Raw genomic sequence first — 16,992 nt, 5'->3', positions numbered from 1 at the left:
ATGAAGAGGGCTTACACTTCTAGTTTAAAACCATCCAATCACAATTCAATAAAAGTAGCTACAGTTTTTGAGCCAAGAAATAAGATAACGTTGTCATAAAACTTTGGGTACCAGTGTAATTTTCTCTCTAAAGATACCATAGGTAAAATAAGATCTGCGATCATAAAAAGATACATACCAATTTCTTCAGTGGTTGAAGCAATTTCTACAGGGTCTCTTCTTAAGGAAAAGGGTTTTATCGGAAATCTGAATATGATAATTAATGTTTAGTAATTATGTTATAGAAGAAATATATACATACTAGCGGCTTTGCCCCAAGAGGTAATTTTTTTTGTAAATTAAGTATTTCTGGTGCTGCCATTTATTTTGAAGTAGTTTTCCCAGATTTTTTTTTTGTAGGGGTATCCCACTCCCCAGGAAAATAGCTCAATACCACCACAGGACCAATAGATATATACCCTGAAGAATAGAATCATATCGGTTCAGTCGTTACCGAGATCTTAAAGGACGGACGGACAGACAGACATCAAGCTACTTTTTATTATAGATTAAACACATATAGGTAGACTTATATATCATTTAAACATATCTAAAACTAACCTATAACCAATGATTTTATTCCACCAAAAATATCATAGTGTTATTACTGAAGCTCTTATAACCTAACAGATTATGTCTGCAAACACTATTTCATAATTTTCTAGGCAATCACCCATAACCCCTATTATAAAGTAACCTGAGCTGGATCTTTAAATCATTTCAATGGTGCGCCAAATCGGAGTGAGCCAACTTTCCACCAATGAGAGCACAGCATTTTTCGAAATGCCGCGCTGTGTTTGGCTGAAATTCGGCGCCCCCCGATTTGGCGCACCATTGAAATGATTTAAAGATCCAGCTCTGTATAACCTCTAGAGGCCGGGATACATCATTATTTTGGCGAACCTATGAACCAAATCTTGCTACTTAAGTGCCAAACGTCCTACAGACAACCAACCCTTTTGATGATTGCATGCCACAGTCGCGGGTTATATTATAAAGTAGCTGCACTATAATGTAAATAATTAAATTACCTGCGTCTAGGAACAAAGCTTTGTCTTTCTTCGTTAGAATCTAAACATAATCAAATAGGTTGATAGATTTTGATCGAATTCGAGCATTAAACATCAAGATACAAAATAAGATGCAACTTGTGAATGGTTTCTAGATATATTTATAGTCATAGGATTATAAAAATATTTTCACCTAGAGGCCTCTTAGGACACTTGAGGGAAGAGGGGGGAGGAGTTGATCCTCCGCTTTTGATATTAGGTTTAAAATAAAAGAAATAAATCTTTGTAGGTTCATTCATTGGAGGGGGGGGGGGTTATAGAATTTTCCTGGATCTATAAGAAGACTTACTTAAAATAGGAACCATATCGGTTCAGTGGTTATAGCAAGAACATTCTCTGAAAAAAAAACATTCGTTTACTTACCTAAGTTTCTAGGTAGCTCTTGTTGTTCAAAAACAATAGCAGGTGCTTCATTATTATTATCATCAATAGCCTCTTCTTCAATAGTTTCATCATCACCTGCAGGTTCTTCCTCTGTGTCCTCTCTGAACAATTTATTGAGTGAATAGAGATAATCTAGAGACATATTGGCTAAATCAGCCAATAGGAGAACAGTGAAGGTACATCCCAGACCTGTTATTGGTTCAAACATTTTATAGATTTGAGTACGCACGGGCATAATTTTTTCATTTCGCACGCATTATTGAGTCAGCTATAAATTGCCGCATTTTGAAAGATAAAGCTTTTCTTGGGTACATCTTATCGTGTAAAATTTCTTCCCTTGTATAATGTGAAACACTTGACAAACCACATAGTAACTTAGTTTTAAATATTTGAATTTCTTAGGATAAAGTTAGCTTTCTAAAAATTAAATCGTCAAAAAAATTGATAGCGCTAAAGTCTAGTTGAGAAATGAACCTTCCTCCCATCCACTTTAAAAATAAATAAATTGAAAATAAGGATGAGGAGGGTTTATCATTATAGTGCCTATTCACTGCGGGATTACTCTGTTCTAAATATAACCCAACCTAACCTGGCCCAAAGAAGTACCCCCCCCCCCCCCCCCCATTATTTTCAATGTATTTCCACTTGAGGGAAATTATATTATATTTAGTATGAATTATATTTATATGTGTCCTAATATTAACACAATTAATGTGTTAGATTGGCCATCTGGGGCAAAAACTCTGTTACCGAGAAACTTTATTTATCTAACACTAATATAATTGTATTTCCTACCTGTTCAAAGGGAAGGTTGGACGATTTGAATTTCTATTTCCACCAAAGTTAAATCTTGGTCTCAACGGAAAATTACTTTTGGGTCCAGATTCTAATAATTTTAGATTGTGTTTTTTTTAAATGGTAAACAATGACGATTACGTCTAGGTGGAGCAAAGCAGATCATATGGAGGTTCAGAAGGTAAATTCATAACGCGTCTTTGCTTGTGGGTTTCCTTTCCCTCTTCTCCTATCATCCCTCATTTTTATGACGTCACACGGCTGATCTTTTGAGACACTTTGTAAAACAATATGTAACCAAGTTGAAAAAATCAGATAATTACAAACACATAGGGGGGCGGGGTTACTTTTTTCACTATACCTAACCCTTGAGAACGGGTTCTAATCCCACAGGGCCTATATCGGCGGTGCCCTAACCTTGTACCCAATGTAACAAGTAATAAACAAACAAACACTAACTAACCCCTTATTTTCAGTTTATTCCAAAATAAATGATAAAGGAAGGGGGGTTGCTCAACAAGGCCCTTTGAGGCAAAACTTCAAACAGTTATTATATAAGGTTTTTTTTAATGATGAATGAAGAAAAAACACAATTTTCCTTGGGGATCATCGGTGGTAATCTTATTGACCATTGGAATCATTTTAATCAGAGATTGAGTTACACCAACTTCTTCATTTGATGAACTTTCTTCAACACTGGGATCAATTAGATAATCAAAAAAAGTTATCATCAGAAATAGAGAATGGGAAAAATCAAATTGAATTATTTGGATCATGAAAACGAAGTAGTGGGTTTCGTCGTATTTTCACAGAAGATTTTTTTTCTATTTCTAGCCCCTGCGAGGGGCTCTAACCCTTTGGGGCAATCATTAACTTTTACCTAACCTAAAATAACCTATAAAAAGCTACTGTGAAAATACGACGAAACCCGCTACTTCGTTTTCTTTTCATATTTTGTGTATCATCTTTGGGAATATATATCAATATAAAGTTCATTGTCTTATCACTTAGGATCCCAAATTTCAACATTTGATAATCTTTCCTAGAGACAATAGGAACACGACCAAGTATCTCCTCTGCCCTTCCACCTACAAAATTTTATTAAGGGGGTCATTTTTTGCGTATTTTCTGTAAAATTGCGTCTTACCTTTTAGTTTGGTTACAATAAAGAACAGTTTGGTTACAATAAAGAACAACTTGACTTAATAAGCGCATTTGACTAAACAGTAACAACCAACTTTACGAAAAATACGCGAAAAAATTACCCTCTTTATTATAATTATTAGGGCTCGCGTGTAAGCCTCAGTGAAATCGTCATATTATGTCATCAATCCATCGTTACAGAATCTTTTTTATACACACAAGCGGGTTTAAATTTGAGACTTAAGCGCGGGGCGCTGCTGCCAAGCCCTGATAAGTTTACGCCCATAGAGGCCTCTTGGGCCACGTGAGAGGTATTAGGGTAAGACGACCTCCACCTAAAATTTTGTTTTAATTTTACTTGTACAATGTTGTAACAATGTAAGGTTTATATGATTAAATAAAAGGGACAATAAAATAGTGATTAGTCTTATAATTTGTATTTTATTTTTCCTTATAATACGATAAAATCCATATTATTTTCCACTAAATGTCTTAGAATCATATAAATGAATCAGAATCGGGGCCACCATAAAAATATATTATTTCTCGGCTGCTATATAAGATACTTTGTATTACCTACAACTGGTATTCTGCGTAGGGGTGAACTTGTTATCTCTTCTTGGCTTTCAGGCTCTAAATCTGCAAATTATACTTGTTGTAAATATTTCATATTTTAATATTTATTTTTAGAGAAAAAAATGTTTATTATGATTTATTTAACCGATAGTTAAAGTTTTACTACTTGTAAATAGTGACATAATCTGTTTTTTACTATCATGCAGGAATGGAGTAAACATTAGACTGTAAATTATACTGGTACCCAAAGTTTTATAACAATATCCTCTCATTTGTTAGTTTAAAAACTTGGTTCAAACCTGAAATGCTTCAACTTTTCAACAAATTATTTTAGTTTACATAATGATCTATAATGAAGTGTGTTACCTTTTTATATGTTTCATCATTATTTGGTTACAAATCAGTCAAAAATGCTTACAAATTAGACCTTTTTTTACCTAAGATACTCAAATAGTTCCTTTACAAGCCCCATCAATCAGTTTTGAGATATATCCATATTTCAAGGAAAATTGAAAAAAAGGCAAATTTGGGTGTTACCTTTTATATGCTCAAATACAGTAACAAAAATACTTATTTATACTTTTCTCTAATTTGTAAAGTTCAAATTTACAATGTTCCCTCCCTTCATCTAGCAAACTATTTTCTTATTCGTTGGCTCAGGGGCGTTTAAGATTTTTTTTTGGGGGGGGGGGAATTTTGGAAGGGAGGGGGGTAATTCGTTTTTTTTTTGGGGGGGGGGGGTAAAATGCCGCAAATTTTTTTTAACCCCCCCCCTCAACCTTTTTACCTCGGGGGTAAAATTTGGTTGGGGGGGGGGAATAACCCCCACCTGAAATCTGAGGCAGGGGTTAATTTTATTTACCCCGGGGTAAAATTTTTTGGGGGAGGTAATTTAAATTTTATAAAATATTTAGTATTAAAAATGCGCGCGAAGCAGGGTAGGGGTAAATTTTAAATGGGGGAGGGAATCCCCACTTTATCCCCCCCCCCCCTTGGACGTCTATAATTGGCTTTACAACTTTTGGGGCAGTGGTGAATTTAGATTGGTTGGATCATTAAGTTGAGTGTTCAAACGTATCAACCACTAATTTTAATTTACTGAAGAGGTAATTTTGTTACCTTCAGTATTATCAACATCTTCCACTTCAATTTGATCTTCTTCATCTGTTTCAGTAGCACCGCCAGCAAATTTTGATGGTTTCCTGCGGCCACCACCGAATCTTGGGAAGGCTGGTCGTGTTCTCGTGGTCTATACAATTAATTTCATTAATGTCCAAATCCTTATAATAAAGTAACAGGATGTTTGTGTGTTTGTGAGTTTGTGTGTTTGTGTGTTTGTATGTTTGTACCGAAGGATCTTGCTAACTGCTGAACCGATCGGGTTCTCCTTAACAGGGTAGCTTCTCATAGGTCCCGGGAAGGTTTATAACTATTTTCTTGTTGGGTGGGACACCCCCAACCCCCCAAAAAAATGAAAAATCCCCCCCCCAAAAAAAAAAAATTTTTCTTTTAAAATCTAAAATAAGAAATTCGACACTCTCCTTCTCAAGTGCCCCTAGAGGCCTCTAGGGGCGTATCCGCTAGTGTGTATAAAAGTAACAAGTTCTTTTTTTATGGATAAGAACATATGCATTTATATTTTAGCTTTATCCAGGAAGCGTCTGTAAATTACACTGGTACGCAAAGTTTTATAACCACGTTATCTTATTTGTTGGCTTAAAAACTTTGAGTATCTTTTTAAAAATTTTGATTGGTTAGCTCAAACTATTAGTGTTTGATTAATCAAACAATTATTTCCATCTACATAAATTTATCGTTCATTGTCTTATCCCTATTCATTAAGATATATAAGTTTTCCGGAATTTTAATGTTAGGGGGAGATTTTAAATCTGCATCCAATTTTAAGGATTTTTTATAAAATTCGTTTTTTGTTTAATTCTTTATCTAAAAGCGGAAATGCATTTTAAGTTAATTAATTTTGACCAATAGGATAGGTGGATTTTAAACTACCTGCGCTCTAATTGGTTGAATGATGTACGCCATCCAATCAGAGCGCAGATTTTTTAAATCCACCAATCACAGATGCCAAAATTAATTAACTTAAATTGCATTTCCGCTTTTAGAGGAAGAATTATAGAAAAAACGAATTTTATAAAAAAATCCTCAAAATTTTATGCAGATTTCAAATCCCCCCCAAACTTTAAAATTCCGGAAAACTTTTATATCTTACTATTCATGTGCAGTGCACACTATAGCCAACACAACAAGAACAACAAAGGGGGGGGGGGCAACATTGGGCTGTTTATTACACTAAGTAATGAGACAAAGTGTCTCAAAAATCAGCTTTGTGACGTCATAAAAATAAGGGATTATTTTTTAGGAGTTTACTTTCCCACTTCTCCTCTCATCTCCCTCATTTTTATGACGTCACATGGCTGATTTATGAAACACTTTGTCCCGCTACTTACACTAATCAAAAGGTTGAATGATAACGTTTTCTTTCTTATTCATTGGCTCTACAACTTTGGGGACTTCTATTGAATTTTATTTGGTTGCTTCATGAAGTTGAGTGTCCAAACGTTTTAACCACTATTAATAATCTACAGAAGGGTGATTTTGTGTACTATCATTATGGATGTGTACATCAATTTATCGGCCTTTGCCTTAGAATGATCCCGGCCCAGATAACAACACCAACCTTAATGGCGGGAGTGGGAATAAACGCTGGCTGGGATTCTGTGGAAACTTCCTCGTCATTATTCTCGTCATCATTGTCTATTTCAGAATTATTTTCATTGTTATCACTGCTAGATACTGTTGGCCTCCTGTTGAATGGGCTGGGACGCCTTCCTCCTGTAAAAACAAGGACAATAATGTTTTTAAGAAGCGCAGAAATAACAAAATTTCCACAGAAAAGAACTATGTAGAAAGGGGACAATGGGCGGTTTATTACACTAGTCCAAAAAGTTTTTCATAATTATTATTCGTTGGCTTAACAACTATAAGGACTTTTGATTGGTTGGTTCATTAAGTTGAGTGTTCAAGTGTTTCAACCCATAATTGTAACCTACAGAAATGGAAATTTTGCTTGTCATTATTAGGGATGTGCATCAATTTTTCGGCCATTGTCTTATCCTGGTATATTCCTGGAAAACAACAGTAAAGTGTAATATAAATAAAGATACAGTTGCTAATAAAGACATAACTCTTTGATTGCATAATCTTTGTCTAAAAGTCCTGACGGTTTATGTTACTGAGTTGCGCCTATTTTGGACCAATACATTAATGTCGCGCTTCTGACATAGCAGCGGTAGAAACCATTTTGAATGGTTTTAGTTGTGACAAAGATTATCAAGGTGGAGTGGACATTGGACTGGTACCCAAAGTTTTATTACCACGTTATTTGTTGGATAAAAACTTTGGATTCTTATTTGAATCGTGTTTAGCTGACTCTAAACTAATAGTGCCTGTCAATTTGAATCTATATAAGGGGTCATTTTGTTAATTATCGTTGGGAGTTTTTTTTTACATAATTTATCGTCCATTAAAATCCCTGAAAGTTATACTGACCAGGTCTAATTGGAAAGAAACTTGATCTCGTGGAAACTTCAGAAATGTCGTTTTCTTCTGGAAGAGTACTAAAAGAAAGATAGTTACTTCTCGCATCGTATTATAAACAGCTTTTCGCAGATATAAAATGTACAATTATAATATTAAAAACAAGTTTTTTTAGCCCCGAGATGCCGAAGTCATGGACTTTTACATTTTCATGTGCGTAGAAAACTGTATATAATACGATGCTAGACATGATTTTTTCGTATGGATGAGGACTGATTGTAAACCAGAATCGGTTTCGAATGAATACTAGAAAAAAATATTTATTCATATATAAAAGTAAGTCTGTCTGTCTGTAGCTTAAGATTCGATGACCGTTGGGATGATATGGGAAGGGCTCGAAAGGTAATGGCCCCGCAGGGATTGAGCATAGGAAAAAAGTACCTCCTCTTAAAATTATTTGCAAATTGCAGGAATGAAGAAGGGGGGGGGGGGGTGAGTGACCATTAGAGTAAAACAACAAATAGGGGAAGTGGTTAAATAACTGTATTTCCCCATCCCAACGACTCTCAATTGGGTTTTTGAAAATCAACCAATAGTGACGGGAATATTAACACAGCTAAGAAGCAGAAAACAAATTGCTATCAGACGAAAAAATCCTTGGGAAAAGGGGGCAGGTAGTTATGTGTTGAGTAACAAACTGGAACTTTAATTAAAATGACAAAAGTTATACTGTCAATAAAATTTTTACAATTTTGCACAAAACTGAAATTCATACTGATTAATTATATCGTTTTTTCTCATTTCCAGACTATATAACCATAAGGATTGATTGTCGAATATCATTTTTAAAAGAAAGACATATCTAGGGAATTAAGATTTATTTTAATAAAACACGGAGGACATTGATAACATCTACTAAATCGAAACTCAGAATAAGTTGGAAAACATTTTTGAATTAGTCTTACTGACTTTCTAGTAACGATTATAAAGTATCCACGCTTTCAAAATCTTATTTAACTGCTGCAAGAATCAACGATAAAAGCTGTCAATTATGAACGTACAGACGGAAGGGTTGACTCAAATTGAAAAACTTGCCTGATAGACGGAGCTAATGGAATATCTTGTTTAGGTTCTTCAGTGTTTTCTAGAAATAAAATGTTATTAGTCCTTTTACAAATAACTATATGTATATGGTATAAAATGTTATTAACCTGTAGAAAATAAAAGAAGAAACAATTTTTGGTTTTAATAACTTTGTCTGTTTGCCAGTCAGTCATTACGTTACGTTACGAGGGAAATATCTTTTATTTTTCTTGACCTGAACATCTTTTTTTAGTTTCCGTGATTTTCAAAGCAACTTATAGTGCCTATAAAAAATTACGTCAAACAAGACAAGTGACAAATTATCTATTTTTTACCTCACCTTGGTTGTTTATTCCAAAGTTTCGCTACTTATAAATGCTGTCAACCTTGTTTCATTTCTAAATCGTCTTGATACGACCTTCAAAGTTTATAAACTCATTCGTTGAATTGTTATGGCCTATAAATCTATGGAGTAAAGTCATATTATGATTGGGTGCTACAAAGACGTAATGTCCAAACATTTCAATCAATAATTGAATGCTAAATAAGGGGTAATCTATTTCTCATAACTGGGGAGATTTTTCATTAATCGTTCATTGCAAATTAGCATTTTAAAATGACTATATCAAATGCCATGGTTAAGTCTAAAAAGCGTTGATCATCTAGAATCTAGATTACCCAATACCAAGGAATCTAAAGAAGGGATAGATAGATAAATATAATGATATACCTCTTCTGTCTATTTAAATTGTTGTTTGAAAAGTTTGAACCCCAACTAATCACTATTCAATACAATAACCCAAGGTTTTTGAACAACGAATAAGATAAAACTTTGGGTACCAGTGTACCCTCCCTGATATTACCTAATGTATCTTGAAGTAAGCTGCTGAAGAGAGCGGCTGCTTCATCCCCTGACAACTCTAGGTCAGCTTCTAAATTAAATTTTTAATTTTATTTTAATGAATAAAAAGGTAAAAGAACATTTTTTTTGTTTTTGAGGGAAGTTATCTTTTTCTAGAAGCGATTTCACAGACAGACAAACAGACAAACATCCTGTTACTTTTATAAATGAATATTCCTATTATACATTAACAAGGATGACAATAACGATGAAGATAATAATTAAGGATGGATTCCCCAACGATGATAGACAAAATTACCCCTTCTAGATTAGTGGCTGAAACGTTTGGAAACTAAACATAATGAAATATCTTAACAAAATCTAACAAAAGTCCCCAAAGTTGTAAAGCCAATATGAATATGAAAACGTGATAGTAAAATTTTGCAGACTAGTGTAATAAACATTCCAAGGATAAACGAAAAAGTAAAGTTTAGAGCGAATATGTTCAGTGTTCATGAAAAAGGGAGGCAGATAAAAAAGGATTCTGGTATAAATAATTGTTTAAAATAGATAAAAAAAAAAAGAATTAGGGGGAAGTAAGAATAGCGTTCCTTTTTTTTCAATTTTAAAACTTTTATACCCCTACACCCTCCTTCCTCACAACAAAACATTTTTTTTACAATTAGGGTTGGTTAGGTGAGATTATATGGCTGGGGCCAAGTGCCCGCGGCTAGGCAGGCTAGTAGGTTCAGCTCTGCGGCTAAGCAGGCCAGGGGGCCGAGCGCTGCGGCCAAGGCCATAGTTTTGTCGGAAAGGGAAGGTAATTTTTAAAATTGAAAAAAAGAGGATTATACCTTAAAATATATATTTTTTCCTTTTAAAAATTGTGTTTACCTTTCTTTGGTTGATTTCTTACTGGTTGTTGAGGCTCCAATGTTACCTGGGATCTGGGAGATTCAGCCTGAAATAAAAATTAAATTACTGAAATGGACAAACAATAGGATATTTATGAATTTATGTTTCTGATATAGTACTCAAATTTTGGTCAATACGTACCACCGTGGTTAATCAGGGAAGAGTATGGGATAAAAACATAAGTGGGGATTGGGGAATAGGAGTTTATATTAGCCGGCTGGGAGAAACATTTTATCAGGGTATGAGAAAATCTCCCACAACATCCAGTATAGCTCATATGAGAAGCTCTTTTTCGTGCCTCTAAAAATGATGGACTATTTTAATATGATATCATTTGGGATAATTTAACCAATTTTTTTATCCTTTTTTATGCATTATAAAGAGATTTCCTTATTTGAAAATATATTTTTAATTTTAGAAACCAACTGATGATTTGTTATTGTTAAACAATTAAATACCGTGACAGGGTGATCACTTGAGGGAGATAGAAAAGACAGAGAGAGAGAGAGGGAGAAAAAAAAAGAGATTGAAAAAGTGATAGAGAAAAAGGAAAGAGAGAGAGGGGAAGATAAAAGATAGAAATTAGCATTACAGACAATCAAACAATGGGACATACAGACGTTACACACAAATGTAAAAACTTACTTTAATAGGAGCTTCCTCGGGCTCAATAGTTTCTTCTGTTGTTCCAGACGATGACAGCCTAAACATAAGTTTAAATTTAGTAATAGGAGGTCTGGTTTTATGTTAACTATCTCGTAAACAGCTTAACATTGGTTAGGTATTGAATCAGGAGACCTTTTGGGTAAGATAAAATTCTTTGCCTAAATATGAAAAAACAAACGAATATTAACAAATATATATAGTGGCGTGCACAAGGTGGGTTTAAAAACATTTAGGGTGAAAAAAGGAGAATTTAATATTGAAAGAACGAAATATCATTAAGAATACTTTTGAACAATTGAATGAAATCTGTCGCAAGACCTGATTAATAATCATGTAAAGTTTAAATTATAAATGCTTAAATAAACTATTGCAATTCATTTCGGACAGGCTGACTGACCTTACAGTAGAAAAGCTTCGTTTTTGCAACATATAAATTTTAAATTTGCAAACATAAAGGTAAATCAGCAGATGATAAAAAGGATTTGCTAGAATTTTCGTTAGAAAATATTGAGTTATTCAAAGGAAGATACAATATAATAAAAGCGAATCTTTTTAAATTAGGGTTGGTCCGTCCGCCCGCCTGTAACGGTTAGCTCTTTTCGTTAATTTAGACATGTTAGAATTTCCAGAATCGATTTCAAACTTTACATGATGATTCCTATGACAGTTAGTTACAATTTAGAAAGCGTAGCAACTCTAAAATCGTTACCAGAACGTCCATTTTAAACAAGTTGAACAATACTGATTACTGGGACAACAAAGTACAATATTATAAGCGAAGCATCTCTATAATATAGTCCTAAAAGTATAAGTATGTCGTTAAACAATGTCCTGTGTTTGAGTAGTTTTGCAAAAAAAATATTACTTTAAATTATGTTTAGACTTATATATTTATATTCTGATTATTCAGTGCTGACACTCTACAAGTGTTAATATTCGTTTGTCCTACCGTTTCAGAGCTTTTCATGTTGTAATCCTTATTGTTCTAAGAAGAGCCTTTTTAAAAATCAAACAAATGTGGCCATTTCATTATATGCAAATTATGGTTACATATTTAAAATCGACGTAAAAACTTTATGGTGAAGATTATACAAATTCTAGGCTTTTCTAATCAGTCCTTATTGCTGAAGGAACTCTCAATCAAAGTTTTAAATCTAATAGACAATTCCAACATGCCTTGCTTAACGAAAAGAGCTAACCGTTACGTACGGACGTACAGACCCTAACTATATTAAAGCTTTGCTTTTAAAAATATTGTTTCAGACCAACAGACCGAACATTTACGGAGTAGCTTTACCACTAAAACTGTACCTGGGTCTAAATCTGTCAATAAAAGGAGATTTTCTGTCACTTATGGGAAATCTAAAAATAAAAGAAATATTGGTGTTTTCCCCAGGGATCTGAAGGGATAAGACAATAGTCGATAAATTGATGTACATCCACAATAATCAATGTACAGTAATCAAATAATCAACCAATCAAAATTCATTAAAGTCCCCAAACTTGTAGAGTCAACAAATAAGAAAACGTTATTTTGAAACTTTGGGGACTAGTGTAATAAACACTCCATCGTCCCATCTCTCTGTGTGTCTTTCCTCAAAGTCGCCAGTAAGCATAGAAACCCCTCCATCCCTTATTTTGAAAATTGAAATTAAGGCAAGATAGTTTACTGTGTGATTGATAGTGCTTTACTTTAAGTTAGTTTAGGTTATGTTAGACAAGGTACTAGTTTAGCCCCGTAGCTTAGGGTTAGCATAAAACTAAGGGGAGGGTGTTCTGTGCTCGCTAGGTGCGTTAAAGGAAAGAACCGAAATTTCATAATAGTTCTTTTATACCAAACATCAAAAAAATATTATTAGATAAAATATTATTAAATATGTTAGATATATAATATTTGTTTTCAATAAAGAGATTTTTAATAAAATTTTTATTGTAGTTGGTAGAATATTTTATTGGCCGTGTTAAGATGTTGTTTTTAAGTATATAAATTTTCAAAAACCAACCTTAGAGCAAAAAATTTTACTAGAAAAAAACACCATACGTAACTTTTGAAATATTTATGCTCTAAAATGCGCCGCTATTTTCAGAGATATTTAAAAAGATCTTTTCTAAGTTTCATGTATTTTTTTACAGAGAACAAGGATGTATAATTATTTTTTCTGTATTCCTTATGGTTGTATCAGAAAATCGGAAAACGCAGTTTATTCTGAATCACCCTGTATAAAAAAAACATGGTAAAATGATAAGAAATAGTATAAATTACAGCCTATTGTCCCCTCCCTCCCTGTGTATGATCTACTAGAAGCGTGGCTACAATATATAAGAAATGTTCACCTGGTCAATGGAGCAGATTTCTCTACAGCTTCAATTGGTTTCTGAATTAATATTTAATTGGTAAAAAAAGTTGATCTTTGCAAATATATCTTACCTTCATAATTTTCGTCACTAGTTTTTAGAATTTAACAATTTTCTTCATTGAAAGAAAAATAGAATGCAATTTTTGCCCTCTTATTTCCTTTTTTATCACTTTCTCTGCCTTTCTATCTCAGGTAGATTTTTTTATATTTTAAAACAGATTCTCTTTATAGGTCCAGGATAGGTTTAAAACTATTTTTTTTTGGGGGGGGGGACCTCCATCCTCCCAGAAGAAATTATCCCTGGATATAAGGAATACCCCCACAAAAATATTTTTACTTGAAAAAATCTAAAATATCCTAGAGGCATCAAAAACTGATATTTTATTTTTAAGTTAATGAAAAAAATGATTACCTTACGCTTATCAACAAGGCCAGAATCCTGAATTTCATTATCTTCCTGTTCCTCTACTATATTATCTCCTAAATCATCATCAGTAGCACCAGAATCTTCCACGGTTTCATTGTCATCCTTGGCAGTATTTAGAGTATTTTTTTTCTAAATTTTTGGCGAATTTTTTTTTTGTTTTCGAAGATTCTTAAAGTTATTATTATACTCACAAAATTTTGGAGGGTCATATTTTCCTAGGGTAATTTCTCTTCATAGGGTGGAGATACCCTCACAAATAAAGGTATAAACCTTCCCAGTAACTATGAGATCTTTTGTTATAGATTCATATAATATAAAGCTATTCTATATATAATGTAAATATGTATTATGTTCAAAATAAACTCTAAATGCCTCATAATCGTATTCATATTCATCATAATAAACTGGTTGAGGTCTACTTTTTTTAAATTTTAAGCTTCAATTTCTCATATATTATTAAAGTTTTTGAAGCAGCTTATAGTGCCTAAAAAAATAACACAATACAAATGACCAATGGTGGCCAGTTTACATTTTACCATTGGTCAATATAAATGTTTACTGGTAAACGTTCACTGGTAATTTTTATTTTATGACGTCATTTATTATTAGGCCCTATAACATGCTTTAAGTTTTTGCGGTTTAAAAAAAAATATTTTTTTTCATTGAAGCTTTGCCTTGGTCTCGGGCGTCTGCGGTTTCCTTGAGGTCTCCTTCTACCACCGTTTCCTCCTATTTTATGTAGCCAATATAATTTTAAATCAATAAATTGAAATTTTGCCGTTCCCCCCTTTCCCGCCCCTTATTTTTAACATAAATTAAAAGGGGTTGGTAATTTTTTTCCTAGGCCTTATCCCTGTGGGTAGCGCTACCCCTGCTGGAATAACCTTTACCCAGTATATCCTAACCTAATTTTGCGTAAAGTAAAAAATAAACATAGGAGAAACAATCTCCACTGCCTTTTTTCAATTTATTTTGAAAACGGGGGAGAGAGTTCTATGCTCGACTTTGCACTTTTAAGTAAAACTACTCTACATTTCAATGTTCTGTTAATTAAGATATAATTTTGCTGGCCGACCTTTTCTTCTCCCGCCTCCCAGAGCTCCATTACGTCTTCCAGGTCGTCCTAAATGGATAGATAGATAGGTAGATAGATAGATACTTAAATAGATAGATAGATAAATAGATTGTTCAAAATTAGAAGTATTTAAACATTTTAACCAATAAATCTTTAAAATGGAAAAGCTGGTAAAATGTTCTCCTAAAAAGAAAAAAATGTAATATTTTTGGAGACACTTCAAGAAGGGATAATTTTGTCATTTATCATTGGGGATGTACATCACCATTCTCTTGTCCCTTAAAGTGTTCACGAAGCTGGGAAAAAGTTGATATATGTCACTGATTAATGTTTTTTAAGAGTACTATTTTGAGAATTAAGTCTTAATTACTTCCCATTTTAAAATAAATCAAACTTTAAAAAAACGAATTTATTCCCTTGAAAACATTGATGTATTTTGTGTTTTATTATACATATCTTAAAACCTATCAAAATCGACAAATAACAATCTTTTTGTTAAGGTTTACTTGCAAATTTAGAGTAGAATAAATTCTTTTGTTACATACATATCAAACTAACCAAAAAGGTTTATAATTTCTTTTTACGGGGAGATTAAACGATTTTTACGGATAATCAAAAAGATATTACCAAATATGGATATAAGGTCAGCTGATTTATAGTTGTCGATTGTAACATAGCATCCTCATCCTATCTCAATAATTACTACTTGCTAAAAAAGCTTCAAACTTCCATAAAAAATTTAAATTTTAAAAATTAAAATTTTTAATGTATAATGTATAAATCGTTTTGGAGGGTGGTGGTATTCTCCTCCAAAATAGTTATAAACATTTCAAGAACTTATGACGAGCTACCCTGTAAAGGAGAACCATACTGGTTCAGCTGTTAGCAAGATCCTTTAGAACAGACAAACATACAGACATCCTGTTACATTATTTTAACAATTTATATTTAGGATGTGTGTATTACTTAAATATAATTTATTAACTTAAACAGAAAGAGGGCTACTTATAGTAGATATTCAAAATAAGCTTTAACACAAAATAATTTATAAGTTTTAGGTCATGGAAAGGAAACAAGTTTGCAGGTTTTGTTGTATTTGTATCCTTTCCATGAACCAAAGTTTTTATTATAAGCGTTTTCTAAGATAGGCATTTGTTGAGTATAACCCCTCTCTCTCTCTCTCTCTCTCTCTCTCTCTCTCTCTCTCTCTCTCTCTCTCTCTCTCTCTCTCTCTCTCTCTCTCTCTTTCTCTCTCTCTCTCTCTCTCTCTCTCTCTCTCTCTCTCTCTCTCTCTCTCTCTCTCTCTCTCTCTCTCTCTCTCTCTCTCTCTCTCTCTCTCTCTCTCCCCCTCTCTCTGTTTTTCTTTCTCACACATTCAGATTTTTACCTGGGGGGTTAGTTGTTAAATAATATTATTTAATGTATAAAAAGAAACCAAATATAAATTTATATTTTTCTATAAAAGGGCAGAAAAATAGCTTAAAACCAACAAACGACTTTTTTAATAAAAATAAAATAGCCTAAAACCTTTCCCAAAAACTATAAGAAGCTTCACTGTAAAAGTGAACCATATCGTTTCAGCGGTCCCTTCTCTACAGATAAAAAAAGCTTACAACTTTATAAATTAGGATATTGTTAAATCTTTTCATTTAAAACTACCCTTCTGTACAACCTTCTGTACGTAATTGTATGCAGGGAGGAAATGGATATTTGGCTTTTTATTACATTAGTTCCCAAAGTTAATGACATTTTGTTAGTTGGCTAATTAACTTTGGGGACTTTCATAGAATTTTAATTGGTTGGTTTATTACTTTGAGTGTCCAAATGTTTAAACCACCAAATATTGTTTACAAAATGGGTAATTTTGTGTATATTTTCATTGAAAATATCCATTAATTTATCGGCCATTGTCTTATGCCTCTAATTCCCTGGTTATTTATGTAGCAAGTGGGTTCGTGGGTGGTGCATTAAGTGTGTGTGTGTGTTATACTACAATAGTGTGTGTGTGCGTGTGTGTGGCAAGATAGGTAAGGTATGTGTGTGTGTGTGCGTGTGTGTGTTTG

At 33.2% G+C, this 16,992-nt stretch overlaps 1 protein-coding gene across 1 annotated transcript in view; it reads right to left on the bottom strand.

Moving 5' to 3' along the window:
- LOC145335149 (uncharacterized) overlaps window positions 1–16,992 on the bottom strand; it is a 54,306-nt gene that overhangs the window by 11,704 nt on the left and 25,610 nt on the right. The window contains exons 13-32 of the mRNA XM_080180881.1: window positions 14,930–14,977; window positions 14,529–14,583; window positions 14,227–14,269; window positions 13,840–13,956; window positions 13,405–13,445; window positions 12,382–12,432; window positions 11,050–11,107; window positions 10,384–10,450; window positions 9,512–9,580; window positions 8,661–8,709; window positions 7,578–7,645; window positions 6,706–6,860; window positions 5,127–5,256; window positions 4,008–4,070; window positions 3,335–3,376; window positions 2,889–2,988; window positions 2,289–2,381; window positions 1,473–1,594; window positions 1,071–1,110; window positions 179–246 (exon numbers count right to left, since the gene is read on the bottom strand). Of these exons, the coding sequence (XP_080037007.1) occupies window positions 179–246; window positions 1,071–1,110; window positions 1,473–1,594; window positions 2,289–2,381; window positions 2,889–2,988; window positions 3,335–3,376; window positions 4,008–4,070; window positions 5,127–5,256; window positions 6,706–6,860; window positions 7,578–7,645; window positions 8,661–8,709; window positions 9,512–9,580; window positions 10,384–10,450; window positions 11,050–11,107; window positions 12,382–12,432; window positions 13,405–13,445; window positions 13,840–13,956; window positions 14,227–14,269; window positions 14,529–14,583; window positions 14,930–14,977 (1,479 nt within the window). The remainder of the gene's footprint in view (window positions 1–178; window positions 247–1,070; window positions 1,111–1,472; window positions 1,595–2,288; window positions 2,382–2,888; window positions 2,989–3,334; window positions 3,377–4,007; window positions 4,071–5,126; window positions 5,257–6,705; window positions 6,861–7,577; window positions 7,646–8,660; window positions 8,710–9,511; window positions 9,581–10,383; window positions 10,451–11,049; window positions 11,108–12,381; window positions 12,433–13,404; window positions 13,446–13,839; window positions 13,957–14,226; window positions 14,270–14,528; window positions 14,584–14,929; window positions 14,978–16,992) is intronic.

The sequence above is a fragment of the Acartia tonsa genome, chromosome 13 (assembly GCF_053477335.1).
Source record: "Acartia tonsa isolate MP-2025a chromosome 13, ASM5347733v1, whole genome shotgun sequence".
Classification (NCBI taxonomy): domain Eukaryota; kingdom Metazoa; phylum Arthropoda; class Copepoda; order Calanoida; family Acartiidae; genus Acartia; species Acartia tonsa.
The sequence above is the reverse complement of the archived record's forward strand: the minus strand, read 5'-3'. Positions and strand labels throughout refer to the sequence as shown.